Raw genomic sequence first — 14,171 nt, forward strand, 5'->3', positions numbered from 1 at the left:
AGATTAGACACAGCATCCCTGCATGGACAAGGCTGGGCCATGACATATGTGCTGCTGACCACAGCCATTTTTAAAAATATATATTTTATTGATTTTTTAGAGAGAGGAAGGGAGAGGGATAGAGAATTAGAAACATCGATGAGAGAGAAGCATCGATCAGCTGCCTCCTGCAAACCCCCCACTGGAGATGTGCCTGCAACCAAGGTACATGTCCTTGAATGGAATCAAACCTGGGATTCTTCAGTCCCCAGGCCAACGCTCTATCCAGTGAGTCAAACCGGTGAGGGCAACCACAGCCATTTTTTAATGGTCTTTGAAAAGTATAGAGGAAGAAAAAACAAATACTAGAAAACTGAGTTTTTGGCCTCACATAATCTATATAATAAAAGCCTAAGCAACTGTTATGGCAGACCGGCCAGAACGACCGGTTACTATGATGTGCACTGACCATGAGGGGGTACACTCAACACAGGATTTCCCCCCTGGTGGTCAATGCACTCCCACAGCAGAAGGGCTGCTCAGCCAGAAGCCGGGCTCATGGCTGGCGAGAGCAGCAGCGGCAGTGGCGGCAGCGCTAAGAAGCAGTGAGGCGAGCGGTAAGGAGCAGTGAGCAGGCGGATGGTAGGGAGCGAGTGGTCCCAGACTGCAAGAGGGCACAGGCCGGGCTGAGGCACCCCTCCTCCCAGTGCACAAATTTTGTGCAACGGGCCTCTAGTATATTAGAAAGAAATAAGTTAAATTAACAACAAAAAATTCATCCTTAGGACTTCACCTAGTCTGCCCAGGAAGCAGGGTTTGTGCATTGCTCAGATGCCCATTCTCCGAAGGGCTGTGCAGCAGAGGAGAGGAAGCTGGGCTGGGTCAGGGGCCTGAGCGGGTGTCCAGGCTCTGGCATTTCCTTGGGAAGCTTGTTCACCCTCCCTGGTCTTTAGTTTTCTAGACTGTACAATGGGAATTATAACCATCCTCATTGTCTTACCTCATTGTCGTGTAATTAGGTGAGATCAAATATAAGGCAGGGCTCTATATCCAAGATATTTAAAGTTGATTACTATTATTATGTGGGCTAGCTACTAAGATGCTTCCACAGAAAAGAGAAAAAGATGGGGTGGCCCTAGCTAGTTTGACTCAGTGGATAGAGCATCGGCCTGTGGACTGCAGGGTCCCAGGTTCCATTCCAGTCAAGGGCACATGCTCAGGTTGCAGACTCGATCTCCAGTAAGGGGCATGCAGAAGGCAGCTGATCAATGATTGTCTCTTATTATTGATGTTTCTCTCTCTCTCTCTCTCTCTCTCTCTCTTTCTCTCTCTCTCTGTCCCTTCCTCTTTAAAATATAAAAGTATATTTTTTAAAAAGTTTCACTCTCTTTTAAATAAAAAAAAAAGATGGTGTGTGCGCCTGTGTGCTTATGCATGTACATGCACATATATGCATGCATGAATGTGTGTTCAGACCCATATGTATAAGTAAGTTATGTTGTACAAATGAAAATGAAAAGACTAGCTGATGAAGTATGCTAGGGCAAGACTGCAGGCTCCTGATTTTAGCTGCCACACTTTCAGATTTGCAGACAATGTTGAAAGCTTGCTGCTGTGACCAAGATAAGACGAACAGTAGCCCTCGAAGGACTAGCACCACAGCCTATGACCCCACAGCCAACTTTAGGGAGTTGCAATGGACATGGAGCTCCACTCAGAGGGCCCTGGGAAATGAGAGCTTATATTCCAGGGAGTGTGGGGATAGGGGCGGGGTGAAAGGTAAAAGTATTAAATGGGGCATGGGACTCTGACGGGTACTTTAACAGGAATGATCACTCAGTCCCCCTGGATGAAATAAGCTTGTCCTTGAGGGATCCTATACTGCTTCCCACCTTCCCTCCCAAAATCCTTCCTCACCCCCTTTCTCTCTCCCAGTTCCTCTGCTGTGTTTCCTCACCTCTGTTTTTTCTGCTAAAACTTTTACTTTATTGGATTTGTCATGCCTATTTTCCTTACCTGCTGTCAATCTTTGACTGCAGCAATGAAAATAATCGAATCACTAGCAACCATATCCACGCTCGGAATTACTTTTATGAAGGGACATGCCAGAACTCCGTAAGGTAATCTCTTTCTGAGAATTGTATAGGTTGGATTTTTAATTTACATGTATGATAAAACTGTAATGACTTGTGCCCTTCAAATCATAGGTCTGAGTACAAGTCAGGAGGGTAAGGAATGAAGTATCAGCAACGAAGGAGTCCACTGGTGTTTGCTTCCTCTTCCCATCTGCTTTTCTGCCTCATGAGTAAGTCTAACATAACGGGTAGGATTGCCAGAAAATGTACGGTCTAGAATAGGGGTCAGCAACTTTGTCTGCAAAGAGCCATAGAGTTAACATTCTAGGCCTTCTCAGGCCATACGGTTTCGGTTGCAAACATTCAACTTGGTGGTTATGTCACAAAAATAGCCAGTGAACATGGCTGTGTTCCAATAAAACCTACTGACAGACCTTAAAACTGGAATTTTACATAATTTCAACATGTCAAAAATTATACTTTAAAAACATATTTTTCCAACCATTTAAAAATGTAGAAACTATTGCTAGCTTGCTGACTCTGCAGAAATAGGCAGTGAGTGGGCCAGATTTGGCCTGTGTGCCACAATGGGCCAATCCCTAGTCCAGAACATTTTATATATTAAGTATATTCTTTATATTAAACCCATTGAAATTGAAGTTAATTATCTCTTTTTGCCAATCCACTTCCCCTAAGTCTGTTAATTTCTTTTAAATATATTTTTATTGATTTCAGAGAGAGAGAGGAACATCAATGATGAGAGAGAATCATTGATTGGCTGCCTCCTACATGCCCCACACTGGGGATCAATCCCACAACCTGGGCCTGTACCCTGACCAGGAATTGAACCTTTTGGTTCATAGGTCAACACTCAACCACTGAGTCACGCAGCCAAGCTATCAAATTTTTCCTCACACTCACCTCCTATTCTGATTTACCAGTACATCACTCTCATCTACCTTCACCTATTGTTTTTTTTCTCCCTATAAACCTCACATAGAATGCCAAAGCCCCACCTGTAAGCACCCAGCACTGTGGTGGGCACTAATAAAGTGCAAAACACAGAGCCTATGGCTGACCATGTTGGCACAGTCAGTTCTCCATTCTCTTCTCCCCCTTCCTTCCTAGTCCAGTCCAGTCCCACAATAGAAGCTGAAAGCATCAGTCCTCACTTTCCCAATCCTCCCTGGCAGACAAAATGTGGGTATGTCTGTGACCCACTGTGACCTGAGGAGAAGTCTGTTTGGGTGTTTCTAGGAATGGGTTTGCTCTGTGAAGGGAGGCAGGGAGAGAGAGAGAGAGAGAGAGAGAGAGAGAGAGAGAGAGAGAGAGAGAACAAGAGCAGAAACCTGACCCTTTCCTTGTTTTCTACTTTTGGATGCTGTCATGTAAAGAGATGATGTTTGGAGCTGCAGCAGCCACCTTGCACCTCAAGGGGAGTCCAAAAGCTGACATAGATGCATAACATTGTTAATTCACTGAACTACTACTACAACTCTCTGGACTGCATGTTATAGGAGATAATAAACCCTAGGGTGGGTAGGGGGTAACGTAGGGATAAGGACACATATGTAATACCTTAATCAATAAAAAATATATTAAAAAAAAAAACAAAAACCCCCCTAGGGTGGGAATTCTGTTACTGTCTTAATCAGACAACCTTCATTTTGTAAAGCTTATATTGTTAGAGGGGTGATGTGACACATAAAATGCAAAACTATTAGAGGAAAACACAAAATACTTTTAGTGCCCCTTGATTAAGAAAAAGCACATATCAACTATTCCCTCCTTGGCAGCCCTAATCTATCTACATCAAAATATGTTCATGTCTCTCCTAGTAGTTCCTGGCCTATCTTCACCTTCCACTTCACAGGCAAGCTTCTTGAAAGTTATTTCACTTTATTATTAACCTTACTATCTCCACTTCCTATCCTATCGTCCTCATTCCTCAAATGGCAGTATTCTGCTTTTCTTTCATCCACACTGCTCCATCAACCCACTTTCAACAGTCACCAATGACTTCTGTGCTGACTACCCAAGCACGGTTTTTACCTCTTATCTTGTTTGACCTCTCCACAGTGTTGATAATATTCGCCAGGCCTCCCAGACGCTGTACTTTGTTGATTTTCTTTTCCATCTTTCCATCTTTATTGCTGACTTCTCCTTATTGACTGGTCTCTGAATGTCAGTGTGCCTCAGTGTTCTTCCCTCATCTTACACACTCTTCTCAATTAGTCTCATCTATCTCTATGGCTTTAGTTGCTACCTATAAATTAATGGTGCCCACACCTATACACCTCTCTCCCATGTAACTAAATGCCTAATGGACAGCTCCATTTGAATGTGTTGATGATGCCTTAAACTCAACATGGCCAAGCCAAATCATCACCTCCCCCTCATATCTCACGGAACAGCACTACAACATGCCAAGCTGCCCAGGTCAGAACCCCAGACATCAGGACAGGTATCTTGACATCTCCCTCCTTAGTCTCGCACATAACATGCATTCTCTCTGCTTGCAATGTTCTCCCTGTACTTTGTCACATGGAGAATGTCTCCTCGTCCTTCACGGCCCAGATGAAAAGGCAGCTCTTCTAGGAAGCCTTTTCTAAATCTCTCTACCTATAAGCTGCTTTCTTCTCAGCATTTCCTTGTTTCTTAGGACATATGTCTATGACAGCTTTATCATATTTTTTATATCACCTGCTTGTCTGAGTAGACTATGAGCTGGAAAACAAGAACTGTCTCATCCATCTTTCTATGCAGGGCACAGTCTAGAACAGTGGTTCTCAACCTTGGCTGCACATTAGAATCATCTGGGAATCTTTTTAAAATCCTGATTTTATGAGACCCAGAAATCAGGATTTTAAAAAGATTCCCAGGTGATTCTAATGTGCAGCCAAGGTTGAGAACCACTGGTCTAGAAGGTTGTCAATAAATATTTGTTGAATTAATGAATGAATGGACACATAGTAATTATTTGATGGATAGTTGATTACATTAATGAGAAAAAAGTTATAATTAAGCTTTCATGCCTGATGGAAAAATATTCTTTCTAACACAACACTTTTGTCAATGATTGGATAGCAAACCCACATAATTTTTACATTTAAGACTGAAGAAAACTGCAGATATCCAGATCAGCTGCTTTAGGGCTCATTTGTAATTAGCAGTACTAATTTTCCTGGTGACAGTTAACTACTAAAACCTTTCATGTGTTAGATCTTTCAGTTAGGTTAAACATGCCCCGAGGAATTCAAGTAATATTATTCATTTGCTTATAAACCTTTTCCCCCTTAGATTAACTTCAAACCAATTCAAATCAAATTAGCTCAAATTTGAAACTCCAAATGAATAGAATTTTAGCACATTTTGCAAATTTGCTTTATATCTCATTATTTCATTGCACTCTGCATCATACTTTCATAGCAAATACATTCAGACATCTGGCACTAAATTGGGGGTTTTCCTGGCTCAATCATCATTATTATCACTGGACATTGCAGGAACTGCCATGTGGAAGGATTTTGTATTGTTTAATGAAGGAGAGTAGTTACTTTAAGAAATGCTAATTGTCAAAACGCTCTCTGGAGTTCAAGTTTGGTAGGCATAGTTACTATTTGTAACAAATGTCCTCACAATTGTATTTCTGGTTATTTTTCTAAGGAATGTTTGCACAGTTTTTAATAAAGTATATTAAAGAAGTTTAATGAGAGTTTTGGGTTTGTTAGAAACATGCACACCCTCTATCTCCTCAGTGCTCTCCTATGTAGACATGCGGTGGCTCATTCCATACAGTGACTTCTGTGTAATGTGGCATTAAATGAAACCTGGATTTGAATTACGTTAGACTTCAAATGGAAAAGAGCTCTGGAAATAGCTGGGAAATCTCCAGGTCATTAGCTGTAAGTAGAATCATAATTGGCGAGAGGTTACTCCTGCACAGTTTGGAAATAAGCTGGTGAGTTAATCTTCCTGTTTGTGGCAGAGAGCTTCTTAAACTTTGAAAGAAATTATTTGAGACATAAAGGTAGGGATAGAAATACTTTGCTGGATCTTCTCCATTCGTCAAGATGGTTTTGGAGGGAAAAGTTTGCCATTGTTCTGAATTTTTTTTTATTCTAGTTAATTCACATTATTTTGGAGAGCTTTGCCTAGAAGGAAAACTAATTTCTTATGTTCCTTCCCTCTCTTTCAAGTCCTACTCCCCTACCTTTAAACTCTCACGAGGGATCTTTTGGGAGGGTGAAGTGGGCAGATAGAAATTGAATTGAAAATAAATTCTCCAGAAAGCACCATCGTCCTGGAAATGGTTCTGTCTGAATGGATTCTTTGAGAGGTGTTCTGTTTCCATCAAAAACGCAAAAACTTTCAAACGTTCACTGTTCAGGTCTCAAAACTTGATGAGAAAAATGTTCAACATTTGAGGTATTCAAAAAAAGCCTGAACAAACGAAAGAAACCAATTGCTCTCTGGACCACTTTAGGAGAGAGTTGCTGGAGAGCCTTCAGGGTTCGTTCAGAAGGGAAACCAAGATGAGCCTTAAAAAGTCTGTCCAAAGGATGTTCTCAAACAAAAGGAGGACAGGAGGTGGGGGCCTGATGGTGCCCCAAACTAGGCGTCAGTGTCCTTTCTTCCTCCTTTCTCCCCTTTCTCCCCCTTCATCTCCACCCGTGCTCTAACGCCTCCCTCCAGGTCCCTGCTGCCCATCCTTGCTCCCCCTCTAAACCCCTGGGGGTCCCAGGCGCCTCCACGCCCAGCAGAGAGCCCAGAAGGTCCCGGGCTTCTGGGCTTCTCCACACTCACGCCTCCCTCTCTGCCGCCCTGCTCCTCGCTCCGGCCGCCCCCTCTTCCCGGCGAAGGGGGATCCCAGCCAAGGGGGCCGCCCCAAGCCTTTATAAAAGGAGCCGCCCTGCTCCTGCTGCACCTGGCCCTGCAGCCCTGGCTGGGGGCCGGCGCCCAGGCGCCCCAGGGTAAGTGGGCTCGAGCCCCAGACCCTTCGTTTGCGGAGCCCGCCGTCCCGCGCTCCGCTTGGGCGAGTGGAGGGACCAGCTTGGCGGCGTGGCTCCCCGGGCCTCGCGGGGCACCTCTCTGTCCCTCTGGGGCCTGAGTCAAAGCATTCTGTGTATAGTATTTCTGAGACTCCATTATCCAACGATGAAATCAATTCCTTAAACAATAGTTTGGGGGCGGGGGGGTTCCAAACCTTATTTTCAGTCTATGCAAAAGCGTGGGGTTTTCTTCAAAGCTGACCCACCACATGGCCCCAGACCTCTAACATACCCCGCCCGGAGTGGGGTGAAACCCGGGTTCTGTCCCCTGAGTCTCAGTCCAGCTGGCCCTCCCTCTCCCTTGCACCCTAAATCCTTCGTGGGGCCAGAGCGATGTTCACCCAGTCTGAGACCTATGTCCTGAAGAAACGCGCAGCGTTATTCCATTTGCCCTGCCACTCGCCTTTTTTTTTTTTTTTTTTTTTTTTTTTTTGCTCTAACTTTGCTTGGACCCCAAAACCTCCTTAGGGGGTTGGCTTGTCTCTTGATTCCTGAGATAAACAGAACAGGAAGGGCTGAGAAATCCATCTTTCTCTATGAAGAAGTAAACATTCAATAAATACAATAATTGAAAAGACATCTGGATAAACCTCAAACCTCTGTGTGAGATGGGGTGAAAATAACCATTAGGCAGAAAGCATTTAAGCTTTAACAGATTTTTTGTAAAGGACGAAGGGAAGAAACTGTTTTAGCAAGAAAAGATCTTAGGTGATGACCTTCATCTGTTTGAAATTGGTGCCCTGGGTTATTTATTACTGATTAAGGAAATACAGCTGGAAGAGACACAATTAAAACTTACTCCTCACTAAGCTAGAATGAAGAACGCCTGTGAGGGCACTCGCAAATCCCTTCCCCTGCATTGCAGTCATCACCCACTTGAACTCTGCATTTCACCAAATAACGCATTTTGATACCGGATCAGGCAACCAGGATTGTGGTTTCAGGAGGTACTGTACTGCTTTTAGTTTGCATTGATATTTTTGAAATGCTATAGTCTATAATATTTATTCATTGTGACCTTGCTTCTAAGAAGGTAAGAAAAAGTTTTGTTTTCATTAAAAAAATTGAAGTATAATTGACATATATTAATTTCAGGTGTATATTCAAAAATTGTAATATTGAAAAATGATCACCACAATAAGGCTACTTAATACCTATCACCATACATAATTACCATTTTTTTTCTTGTGATGAGAACTTTTAAAATCTACTCCCTTAGTAGCTTTCAAACATGTGGTGCAGTATTATTAGCTGTAGTCACCATGCTGTACATTACATCCCCAGGACTTGTCTGTTTTATAACTGGAAGTTTTTACCTTTTGGTTCCCTCCTCCCCCAACCCTGACCTCTGGCAACCACAAATCTGTTCAGTATCTAAGAGCTTGGGTTTTCATTTTTTTAGATCCCACATATAAGTGAGATCATACAGTATTTGTCTTTGTCTGATTTATTTCACTTAGTATAATGCCCTCTAGGTCCACCTATGTTGTCACAAATGGGAAGATTTCATCCTTTTTATGGTTGAATAACATTCCATTGTATCTGTACACCATATTTTCTGTATCCATTCATCCATCTGTGATACTTAGGTTGTTTCTATATCTCAACTATTGTAAATAATGCTGCAATGCACATGGGAGTGCGTATATCTTTTCAAGTTAGTGCTTTTGTGTTCGTTTTTAGATAAGTACCCAGAAGTAGAGAAGCTGAATCATATGGTAGTTCTATTTTTATTTTTTTTTCAAATATATTTTATTGATTTATTACAGAGCGGAAGGGAGAGGGATGCAGAATTAGAAACATCAATCAGCTGCCTCCTGCACACCTCCTTCTGGGGATGTGCCCGCAACCAAGGTACAGGCCCTTGACTGGAATCGAACCTGGGACCTTTCAGTCCACAGGCCGACGCTCTCTCCACTGAGCCAAATGGGTTAGGGCAGTAGTTCTATTTTTAAATTTGAGGAACCTTCAACCTGCACCAAGTTACATTTCCACCGATGGTGCATAGGCTTCCCTTTGCTCCATGTCCTCACCAACTGTTTCTTATTTTTTAATTAGCCTTTCTAACAGGTGTGAAGTGATAGCTCATTATGGTTTTGATTTGCATTTGATTACTAACGTTGAGCATCTTCACATATACCCATTGACCATCTGTATATCTTCTTTGATTTTCTGCCCATTGTTAAATCGGATTGGGTTGTTTTGTTTTTTGCATGAGTCCTTTATATATTTTGGATATTAACTCCTTGTCAGATACATGATTTGCAATATGTTCTCCCATTTAATAAGTTGCCATTTCATTTTGTTGATAAATTTCCTTTGCTGTGAAGAATCTATTTTTTATGAGAAAGTTAGTTTATTTTAAATCCTCACCCAAGGTTATGTTTATTGATTTTAGACAGAGAGGAACAAGGAGGAGAGAGAAAGAGAAAAAGAAATGTTGATGTGAGAAACATCTATCAGTTGCCTCCTCTATACACTCTAACCTAAGATCAAACCCACAACCTAGGTATGTGCTCTGACCAAGAATTGAACCCACAACCTTTTTGGTGTCAGAAAAGCTGCTTTTTCACATATTTCAAGTTTTCTTATTGCAGACATGATTAGGCAGGTTTGAATTTATGGGTATAGTATTTTGTGTTGTGTGAATTTTTGACATTTGAACACATAACTTCCTAGTGTGCTACCAATACGGATTTTGCTTATCCTTAGAGAAAGCTACCAGTATTGTGGAGACTTGAAATTAGGCTGTACTTTCTAAATTATCTGGTTAATGTAGTTGCTGTAGATTATCTGATTAAGTCAAGTTTCTGATAGATTCTTTTATTGAGTTAATCATTCTTGCAATTATCAGCTCAAATGGATGATTTGCTTATCTCCTTCGTCCTCTGAGCTAACCTTATTAATCCTATTAGTATGTATGAATTCAGTTTTCATACCATGGTAGTTAGGCTCATTGATAGCAGTAATTTCACCTCTAACACTAGAAGGTTGTGCTTAGATCCTGGTGCTATTACTAAAATGTAATAACATTAAAAGAAAATTATATATCTCATTTCCTTTTCAAAACACTCTCCAAATTCATTACCAACTAATTCCAACTCTGCCTCTTGAGAGAGAAGCCAGTGGATTAGACAAACCAAACAGATTGAAGTCGGCAAATTTAGCTTGAGCTAAATGATGGAAGTGATCATAGTCAAAACAAGAATCAGGAGTTCTTGAGTTTAGTTATGAATGCAGTTCTCTCACTTTAAACACATATCCCTTTTCCAAAGATGCCTTGTCCTGGAAAGAACTTTTAAACATATTGCCATATTGCCCTCGCTGGTGGAAATGTAACATTTCCATTCTCTGCAAGTTTAAAAATTTCTTTTTCTCTTTTGAAGTATAGTAGAAGTCTTCGTGTTTGGGGAAAGTGGAGTGCTAGGGGGAACATAATAGATATTATGCTTTCCTACATGTCTAGTAGTAAATTCATTATTGTGTAAGGTTCTTCGTACCTGTGAAAGAAGCAATACAGATTCAGTCTGAAGACAGGTTGTTTTTTTAAAAGAGTAGACATTCTTTCTTTTTTCCCTAAATTTTCCAAAAATTAAAAGGGAAAAAGGAAGCAAGAGTAGACATTTGCTTATCTCCTTCCTCCTCTGAGCTAACCTTGTTAATCTTATTAGTATGTATGAATTCAATTTTCATACCATGGTAGTTAGGCTCATTAATAGCAAGAGTAGACATTCTTAAGTTGTTTTTTTGCCTGTTGGTTTTATAACTTTTATTTCTTTTTTCTTATTACTAATGCAATACCTGTTCACTGTTAAAATAAAAAATGGGGGCAGGGACTGGGTAAACAGAAGGAAATTTAAATATTTATAACTGTACAACACAGAGACAGCTACTATTCATGTTAGTATTTTGTTGTGTTGTCTTTCAAATCTTTTTCTATCCAAATATATATTTCAAATGGGACCCTCTTATATGTATAGTTTTATAATCTCTTTTTTCCACTTACTCATAAACATCTTGCCATGTCTATAAGTAGTCAGCTGCACTTCCTTTTTTAATACATAGTATTCCACTTTTTGAAAGGGCCAAAATGTATTTATCCAGGGCTCTAAGATAAATTGTTCCCAGTATTTTGATATTACAAATAATGACAGCCCAGCCAGTGTGGCTCAGTGGTTGAGTGTAGACCTATGAACCAGAATTCCCAGTTGGGGTCCAGGAACATGCCCAGGCTGCTTGGGCTTGATCCCTGCAGTCGGCAGCCAATAGATGATTCTCATCATGGATGCTTCTATCTCTTTCTCCCTCTCCCTTCCTCTCTGAAATCAATAAAAATATATTTTTTAAAAACCCACAAATAATGAATTGTCAAACAATTGCAATGCCATAGGATGACTTAATCGCTGTTGAGCCCTTCTTTCTCCGCTAAGGACACTGTTTTCATAACAAAGTGCTGTGCCACAGAGCCTCCAGTTTCTCACCTCTTTCATTGAATTTTGACATAATTCTTCCTTCACAGAAATTCTAGAATTACTACTGGTGGTGAATATCTTTGTACCTAAGTAATTTACCATGCTATCCTTTATTTCCTTAGGATAATTTATGTGAGTAGAATTCCTAAATCAAACAGCATATATGTCTTAGGGCCTTTGATACTGTTATGTAAACTGTCTTCAGAATAGTTATACCAATGAGATCTTACCCACCAGTATATGAGTTTCCACTTCCTGAACCCTCATCAACAGTTAGGTATTATCGTATTCATTGTTTATGCAATTTAGTGAAAGTATTATTAAGTTAGCCATTCCTTCATCATTAGTTAAACATGTGAACATTTACGTATATAATTATTTGCCATTGTAACTCTTTTTCTGTAAATTGATTTTTCATGATTTTTGCCCATTTTTCTATAAAGATGATTATTGATTTTAAGAGCTATTTATAATTATGAATAGTACTACACTTTTAGTAACCAGATTATTGTATCCAGGAGACAGCTATGGAGCTGTTCAAACAATATTTGCATAAAACAGGGGGGGGGATGGACACATATGTAATATCCTTTGTAATAAAAAATTAAAAAAATAATAATAAAAAAAATATTTGCATAAAACAACAGAAATACTAAGTAACTTATAGTGAGTTAGACCCAAATTTGGCCATTGCCTTTTAAATAACTCTAGATGTACTCTCTCATACCTTTAAGTATTAAAAAGTAGGAGAGAAAGTGCTGCTGGTGTGAACAAAAGCAACTTAATCTAGTTTTTGTAAACCAACTCTATCAGTCAGGTAACAGTTAGGAAATAGAGACCACCTTGTCTTGTTTCTGCATTGGGATTTTTTAACAGACATATTGGAGAACTGTATGTGCTTGAAGGGAACTTAAGTCGCACAAAGGAAGCAAACCATTTTTCTGACACTTATCTCCCACCACATCCATGCTTTCTGCTGCATCCCCTGTGTCATTTGTCACTGGCCAGGAAAATACACTTGGCTCTGGTCCAGGAGATGCGTGAGGAACCCCAAGGACTCCAGAAATTCACTAGGTGGGGACCTAAGAAAAGCAATGACTTGGATGCTCTCACCTGTTCCCTTGTACTTGAAGCCTCCAGTGCTTTGCCGAGTGGGCATTTTCAGAGCCACTTCTTCAGCCAAATGCACTTGGGACTTGCAAACTTAGTCTTCTCTTGGAGGTTATAACCTAGTGATAAATACTGTGCTATCTCTCTTCTGGTTCCAAATGGCCAGCCACTGTAAGAGTGATAAGACCTGGGGAGTTTGGCAATGTGGAAAATGACCACATTCGTTTACATTACTTTATAGCTTTCTGTCCGTTTGTCCCCCCTCAAAAAAAGGTGTTTGCCCCAAAGTTAAATATTTCACTGATTATCTCTTTCTCTCCATTCTCCCCAGTCTTTGACCTTCTTCCATCCTCCAGCCAGAGGCTGAACCCAGGTGCCCTGCGGCCAATCCTGACCGACCCCACCCTGAATGAGCTCTACGTGATCTCCACCTTCAAACTGCAGACTAAGAGCTCAGCCACCATCTTCGGCCTTTACTCTTCAACTGACAACAGCAAATATTTTGAATTTACTGTGATGGGACGCTTAAACAAAGGTAAGCACGTTTGCAGAAATCATTTTCTTAAAAATCCTCTTTTTCTATTCCAGGATTTGAGGTCTACTTTTCTTAAGATGGTTCCCTTGTACAGTTTTTTTTTTTTTTCTCATCCACTATTTGTTTTCAATACCAAATTCTTCTCATTGTACATTTACCTATACAGAGAGAGCGAGCTGATGTTGGGAAAAAGAATGAAGAATTGCTTGTGGCCAAAATGCCTTCTGATATTGTCCCTCTTGTTATTCTGGATCCAGTTCTGGAAGAGACAAGAGCCAGGACAGTTAGGCCATTATCTTAGTCAGCTCTGGCTGCTTATAACAAACACCATAGCCTGGGTGGCTTGAACAACAGACATTTATTTCTCACAGTTCTAGAGGCTTGAAAGTTCAAGATCAAGGTGCCAGCAGCTTTGGTTCCAGGTTAGGGAACCTGGGTCCTGGCTTGTAGACCGCCACCTTCTCACTGTGTCCTCTTATGACCCTTCCTCATTGCATGCCACTGGGAGAGAGTGAGCTTTTTGTCTTCTTCTCCTAAAAAGGACACTAATGCCATCATGGGGGCCCTACTCTCACGACTTGTCTAAATCCATTTATCTCCCCAAATCCCACTTCCTAATACCATCACATTGGGGTAGGGCTACAAGATGTGGATTTGGGGGGACACAAATATTCAATGCATAACCATTTGTTTGTTCCCTTGGAAGCATGTGGCTTAGCAGACCTAACTCCTAGCTCTGCAAGCACCTTCCTGGACTTGATGAAGCGACTATACCTCAGCCAGTAAAACTACATAAACTGCTCTTTTCCACTGTTTCATGCCAATTTACACAGACCTCTCATCTGTTTGGTCCCTTTACTGTCAAATGTTTTACTGTCAAAAATGAGTTACTACAAGCACTAAAAAATTACTCTCAAAGAATAAGGTCACTACTTTTTCATCTCTTTCC

General features: G+C 40.8%; 1 protein-coding gene and 1 long non-coding RNA gene across 2 annotated transcripts in view; both read left to right on the plus strand.

Moving 5' to 3' along the window:
* Nucleotides 1-1,419: 1,419 nt before the first annotated feature.
* On the plus strand, nt 1,420-6,411 carry LOC107184962. Its single transcript, XR_001515871.1, has 3 exons — nt 1,420-2,099; nt 2,187-2,284; nt 5,813-6,411. It is a non-coding gene; the product is annotated as an uncharacterized LOC107184962 (long non-coding RNA).
* Nucleotides 6,412-6,960: 549 nt separating this feature from the next.
* The window catches only part of THBS4 (thrombospondin 4), a 49,632-nt gene continuing 42,421 nt past the window's right edge, over nt 6,961-14,171 (plus strand). The window contains exons 1-2 of the mRNA XM_006775476.2: nt 6,961-7,027; nt 13,019-13,222. Coding sequence (XP_006775539.1) covers nt 13,204-13,222 — 19 coding nt within the window. The 5' untranslated portion in view covers nt 6,961-7,027; nt 13,019-13,203. The remainder of the gene's footprint in view (nt 7,028-13,018; nt 13,223-14,171) is intronic.

The sequence above is a fragment of the Myotis davidii genome, unplaced genomic scaffold, assembly GCF_000327345.1.
Source record: "Myotis davidii unplaced genomic scaffold, ASM32734v1 scaffold44, whole genome shotgun sequence".
NCBI classification, from domain to species: Eukaryota; Metazoa; Chordata; class Mammalia; order Chiroptera; family Vespertilionidae; genus Myotis; species Myotis davidii.